This window comes from Otolemur garnettii, unplaced genomic scaffold, assembly GCF_000181295.1.
Source record: "Otolemur garnettii isolate 467f Iridium unplaced genomic scaffold, OtoGar3 scaffold00018, whole genome shotgun sequence".
In the NCBI taxonomy this organism is placed as follows: Eukaryota; Metazoa; Chordata; class Mammalia; order Primates; family Galagidae; genus Otolemur; species Otolemur garnettii.
Window position 1 is genome coordinate 24986571 of NW_003852413.1, and position 7035 is coordinate 24993605.

The 7035-nt window shown below is 40.4% G+C and overlaps 1 protein-coding gene across 1 annotated transcript in view; it reads left to right on the forward strand.

Moving 5' to 3' along the window:
- Positions 1–6103, forward strand: part of FBXO47 (F-box protein 47) — a 28922-nt gene extending 22819 nt beyond the window's left edge. The window contains exons 8-10 of the mRNA XM_023511257.1: positions 432–574; positions 4572–4731; positions 5991–6103. Of these exons, the coding sequence (XP_023367025.1) occupies positions 432–574; positions 4572–4731; positions 5991–6103 (416 nt within the window). The remainder of the gene's footprint in view (positions 1–431; positions 575–4571; positions 4732–5990) is intronic.
- Positions 6104–7035: the final 932 nt, after the last annotated feature.

The window sequence follows — 7035 nt, forward strand, 5'->3', positions numbered from 1 at the left end:
CCTTAGCCGGTTGAGCTATAGGCGCCGAGCCAGTAATTGTATTTCTAATAAAGTGATAAAATATTGCATGTGGCTTGGCGCTTGTGGCTCAGTTGGCTAAGGCGCTGGCCACATACACCTAAGCTGGTGGGTTCGAATCCAGCCCGGGCCCGCCAAACAATGACGGCTGCAACCAAAAAATAGCTGGGTGTTGTGGTGGGCACCTGTAGTCCCAGCTACCTGGGAGGCGGAGGCAGGAGACTTGCTTGAGCCCAGGAGTTGGAGGTTGTTGTGAGCTCTGATGCCATAGCACTCTACCCAGGGTGACAGCTTGAGGCTCTGTCTCAAATAAATAAATAAATAAATAAATAAAACATTGCATGTATTTAATGGTGCTTAGTATAGCTATTGTGTAATTTCTCACTAAATAACTGTTCTTCCTCTAATAAAAGTGGTTCCCCGTGAGTGGCTTCTAGAGAATAATGCACGTCTCCTAATCCTAAGTGGGAACAACATCTGTTTCACTTTCATGGCTAGTAAAGCTGTGAATGGACGGGCCATAGAACTGGCAAGGCTCATAGTCTTTTTGGCTTTGGTAAGTAAAAAAAATTTTTCTCCATCAAGTCGTTTAACATCACTATTCCTTCAGGAACTACCTTGAAAGAATTGAAGTGTATAGAGACTGTTTTGAAAGAATAAGTATTTAAATATATGTTTTGAAGTTTTTCTCAAAATATTAAAATATATATAATTATAATATTTGGAGTCATTCTTTATATCAACTGTCTACACTTCACATCTAAATTGTCAATATATAGCTCTGCTAAGTTACATTCAGTTTTCAAAGTTTCATTTTAAAAAAGCATCCCATTTGATTTACTTCAAAATAATCGGTGTGGGGGTGAGATGGGAAGAGGATATGAAAGTAAATGGATATAGAATTGAAACAAGTTTGGTAATTGTTGAAGCTGGAAAATGGGCACTGGAGATTATTTTTTTATCATATTTCTGTATAGTTACAGCATTTCAAAATAAAAAGTCTTAAAAAACATGTTTAATATTCATTCATTTAATATAAATTTATTGAGAGTTTACTATTTACCACCATAAACCATGTGAGATTCTAGGACTATGGAAATTAAAAGAACAAATTCCTGACCACAAGCTACTATAATCTTTTTTTTTTTTTTTTGCATTTTTTGACTGGGGCTGGGTTTGAACTTGCCACCTCCAGCATATGGGGCTGGCGCCCTACTCCTTTGAGCCACAGGCACCACCCTACTATAGTCTTTTAAGAAATATCATGATACATTGTACCCCATGATTGCATTAACGTACACAGTTATGATTTAATAAAAAAATTTTTTTAAATGTCAAGATATACATAAATAAATACAGTGAGAGAGATGGCGCTTATAACTCAGTCAGCACGGCGCTGGCCACATACACGGAGGGTGGCAGGTTCGAACCCAGCTCCGGCCAGCTAAAAATAGTGCAACTGCAACAACAACAACAAAAAATAGGCATTGTGGTGGGCACCTGTAGTCCCAGATACTTGGGAGGCTGAGGCAAGAAAATTTCTCAAGCCCAAGAGTTTGAGGTTGCTGTGAGCTGTGACACCACGGCACTCTATCCGGGGTGACAGCTTGAGACTCTGTTTCAAAAAGAAAAAAAAAAGAGAGAATACAGTGAGATAATTGCAAATATATATGCCAAAAAAGGTAGCCAAGAGAGCCAGTTTCAGGTGAGAATAGAAGACAGAGATTCTCCAATCCCAGTAGACAAGGCTTTTAGAAAATAAATAGGGCTCAGTGCCTGTGGCTCAAGTGACTAAGGCACCAGCCACATACACCTAAGGTGGCAGGTTCGAATCTAGCCCGGGCCTGCCAAACAACAGTGATGGCCGCAAGCAAAAAATAGCCAGGCATTGTGGCGGGTGCCTGTAATCCCAGCTGCTTGGGAGGTGGAGGCAGGAGACTCTTGAGCCCAGGAATTAGAGGTTGCTGTGAGCTGTGATGCCATGGCACTCTACCCAGGGCAGCAGCTTGAGGCTCTGTCTCAAAAAAAAGAAAAAGAAAATAAATAGGTCAGGTGGCGCCTATGGCTCAGTGAGTAAGGCGCCAGCCCCATATACCAAGGGTGGTGGGTTTGAACCCAGCCCCAGCCAAACTGCAACAAAAAATAGCTGGACATTGTGCGGGTGCATGTAATCCCAGCTACTTGGGAGGCTGAGGCAAGAGGATCGCCTAAGCCCAAGAACTGGAGGTCGCTGTGAGCTGTGACGCCATGGTACTCTACCAAGGGCAACAAAGTGAGACTCTGTCTCAAAAAATAAATAAATAAATAAATAAATAAAATAAAATAAATAGGTCACCAGGCAGGTATTGGGTGGCTGCACATTATTCAACACAGCAGAGAAGTAGAATCACATGACTATATTCAGGGCCCTGGAAGCAGTTCAGTATGATTTCTGAAGGGTAACTCGTACAGTAGAAGAGTAGCAGGAGGTAAGGCTGCACAGAAAGAAAGACACTAGGTAAGGAAGGACTTTTCAGGCTATTCTGCAGAGCTTGAACCCATCTTCTAATGGAAACTGCTGAGTTTTCAGGGGAGAGACATGATCTGTTTTGTGGTTTGGGGGTCACTTTGGCAGAACTATACCAAATGGAATGGAGAGGAAGTCACTAGGAGTAAAGAAGCCTTTTCTAGAAAGCTTTCTCTGATTAACATCTCAACTTTGAACATTAATGTCTCTAAATTGCCTCCAATTTGTCTTCTTCTTTTTTTTTTTTTTTTTTTGAGACAGAGCCTCAAGCTGTCCCCCTGGGTAGAGTACTGTGGCATCACAGCTCATAGCAAACTTTAACTCCTGGGCTCAAGCAAGTCTCCTGCTTCAGCCTACCAAGTAGCTGGGACCACAGGCGCTCGGCTATTTTTTGGTTGCAGCCATCATTGTTGTTTTGACGGGCCCGGGCTGGATTCAAACCCGCCACCTTAGGTGTATGTGGCTTGGCGCCTTAGCCACTTGAGCCACAGGCACCAAGCCTTGTCTTCTTTTATCTTCATTTACTGTTAGCATTTGTAAGCCATTGTATGTGTTGGGTAGGTTATCTCCCCAAATCGATTGCAAGCTCTTTGAAATCCAGGGCTGTGTTACTTGTTTCTTTCATAGTGCCTGGTACAATGCTTTACACATAATAAAACTAATACATATTTCCTATCAGATTAACATTATTTACTTATACTACTACTATACATGGTTTTTCTTCTTGTATGTTATTAGGCTATGTGAGTTCAACTGGCTGTTTAGAATGTTAATATATAAACCTTTTACTATTCAGTTTTAGCTAGGTATATGTAATGTTTACATTAAATGTTTATCTTTTTTTTTTGTTTTGCAGTTTTTGGCCGGGGCTGGTTTGAACCCGCCACCTCTGGCATATGGGGCCGGCGCCTCACTCCTTTGAGCCACAGGCACCGCCCTAAATATTTATCTTTTAAATAATAGAGAAACAAATATTCCTTCAAACTCTCAAGATCTGAAGTTGATAGCATTCTCTTGCCTATTGAAATTGCCTGTTTGGGCTCGGTGCCTGTGGCTCAAGCAGCTAAGGCGCCAGCCACATACACCTAAGGTGGCGGGTTCGAATCCCCAGCCCGGGCCCGCCAAACAACAATGATGGCTGCAACCAAAAAATGGCCAGGCGTTGTGGCGGGCGCCTGTGGTCCCAGCTACTTGGGAGGCTGAGGCAGGAGACTCGCTTGAGCCCAGGAGTTGGAGGTTGCTGTGAGCGTGATGCCATGGCACTCTACCCAGGGGGATAGCTTGAGGCTCCGTCTCAAAAAAAAAAGGAAAAAAAAAAAAGAAATTGCCTGTTTGTCTATCATCCTCATTAGCATCCTGGAAAATAGAACCGTGTCTTTATAGCTTATTATTGTAACTCCAGCTCTTAGCAGGTGCTCAATAAATGTTTCCTGAGTGAGTAAATGAACAGAAGTCTTATTTTTTATATATCTAATAACTTTTTGATATTAGATCTTACACTGATAAATAATATTCTATGATAATCTTGAACCAGACTTTTATATACCTCACACTTTTGTGTGTGTGTGTAAGACAGAGTCTCTCTTTGTTGCCCTCGATAGAGTGCCATGGCGTCACAGCTCACAGCAACCTCAAACTCCTGGGCTCAAGCAATTCTCTTGCCTCAGCCTCCCAAGTCCCTCCTGCAGCTGGGACTGCAGGCATCCACCACAACACTCAGCTATTTTTAGAAATGAGGTCTCACTCTTGCTCAAGCTGGTCTTGAACTCTTGAGCTCAGGTAATCCATCTGCCTCAGCCTCCCTGAGAACTAGGATTACAGGTGTGAGCCACCACACCTGGCCACTTCATACTTTTTTCTACTAAAATTGTACCATTTGAAAGCAAATGTGTATACATATAAGAACATTTCCCATTTTATAGAATTAATATGATGTCAATGTAATAAATTATATAAAATCATAAACCATCATTGTCAATGCCATTTTCAGATTCTATAGCTTTCTTCACATAAGGGTTTACAATAATGCTTTGTATGTCTCAATCAGGTGTGTGAAAAAGAACTGTACTGCATGAATTGGGCAGTTAAAATGATGCAGAAAGTCTGTAATGTTTTTAGCACACCATTGGAAAGAATTAACTTCCTTCAAAATGTGGCAAATGCATTTGCATGTGTTACAATGGAAATGCTGCAATCAATTACATCTGGTAAGTAGGAATATAGACGTGTGTGAGTAAAAATGCATTCTAGTCTCCACTTACGACAAAGCTAGTTCTGTGTAGACTTGTTTCTAAACTAACAATAGAAGGAACAGACATTTTTTGTTTGTTTTTCCTTGAGATATATGTTCCTGGCTTTTGTCACTTTTAAAATCTGGTATTGGTTTTTATTAGAGAAAGTAAAGTTGAAGAGTCTGCTCTGAAAGGAACCAGTTTCAATTTTGCACAGCACCAATCTTAATATGCTCACTTGCCATCTATCATAATCATTATACTTTTGTAAAAAAGGTATATATTGTCTCAATACAGTCAAATCATCTTTTATACTTTCCTGAGGATTAGAGTAAAATGTAGCAAATCAGTATCTTTTATTTGTATAGTTTCAACTAATATCATTTACAGTCTTATTAGGCAATCAACATGATAATTAACTCTATTTTACAGATGAGAAAACTAAGACTTTAAGAAATCACCAGGGCACTAGCCACATACACTGGGGCTGGCAGTTTCGAACCTGGCTTGGCTGGGCCTGTTAAACAACAGTGACAACTACAACAACAACAAAATAGCAGCTCATTGCCTGTGGCTCAAGGGGCTAAGGCACCAGCCACATACACCTTAGCTGGCAGGTTCAAATTCAGCCTGGGCCCGCCAAACACCAATGATGGTTGTAACCAAAAAATAGCCGGGCGTTGTGGCAGGCACCTGTAGTCCCAGCTACTTGGGAGGCAGAGGCAGGAGAATTGCATAAGCCCAGGAGTTGGAGGTTGCTGTGAGCTGCGATGCCACAGCAGTCTACCCAGGGTGACAGCTTGAGGCTCTGTCTCAAAAAAAAGAAAGAAAGAAAGAAAGAAAATAGCTGGGCATTGTGGCAGGTACCTGTAGTCCCACCTACTTGGGAGGCTGAGGCAAGAGAATCGTTTAACCCCAACAGTTGGAGGTTGCTATGACCTGTGATGCCATGGCACTCTACCGAGGGACTCTGTCTCAAAAAAAAAGAAATCACCTGACATACCCAAAGTCATAAAGTTAGAAGCAATTAAATGTGGCCCAGAATCTTTTTCTTCTGACTTTTATTCTAGTGTTCCATGATTTCAGTGGTTAACATCTGACTTAATGTCACTAACAGAAAGTCTTCTGTTTAAATATTATTAGGAACAATTAGAACATATTGTGTTTCAAATATATTTAAAGTTTTAACTATCATTTTCTTTTCCCTACTGTCTATTCCTGTGTTTGGCATATAGGAGACCATGATGAAGATGACAGAAGCTTTTTGAATTTGTTCCATCTTGTACATGCTCAGGCTAACTTCCATAAAGAGGTCCTGTATTTAACCATGAATACTTTCTCTACCTAAGTACTCAGGAAGCCTTACCTTTAGAAAACCTCACTGAATTAACAATGAGAAGAGTGCTACTTTTTCTTTTTCACATTCCAAAAATTAGCATCCATGAGACTTTTCGTCATTTAAGTGACCTAAGAATTCAAAAACTGCATAGAATTTTAGAAGCAACTGTTTACATCATTAATATTAATATAAAAATAATAGGCAAACCCAAGAATGTATTGAGATTTCTCTGAAAAACAAGCCCTGCCTCTCCAGGTTTTGTTCATTCTCACATCAAACTAAAGTAGAATGTTAGCTGTCCAAGAATCTTGGGCTGCCCAACCTGTATCTAGGATCTTTGAAGCAAGAGAAAATTCTGTTTTATAGTTAGAGCAGACCCAAATTCACTAAATAGTTATATCTGTTACTTTACTTAAGTTGTATAGACATAGCCCAGAATGTTTTGTAAAAATTTGCAATATGGTGTTTTGGAATGTGCAGAATATAAATTGCATTTTTTACCACCTTCTTGGCATATGCTTACAAAGAACATTATATTTTGTTCATGTTTTGCATGAACTAACAGATAAAAAAACCAAAGGAAGTTGTGCACGTGTGTATATATATACACACATATATATGTAAATATACATATAGACATGTGCAACAGACTTATATTTCCTTCTTTAAGATGAATCATGTAAAAAGTCTATAAGTAGAAAAAGGCATATATTGTCTCAATACAATCAAATCATCTTTTATACTTTCTTGGGGATTAGAGTAAAACATAGCAAATAGGCTCGGCGCCTGTGGCTCAACTGGCTAAGGCGCCAGCCATGTACACCTAAGGTGGCGGGTTCGAATCCCCAGCCCGGACCCACCAAACAACAATGACAGCTGCAACCAAAAAATAGCCGGGCATTGTGGCGGGCGCCTGTGGTCCCAGCTACTTGGGAGGCGGA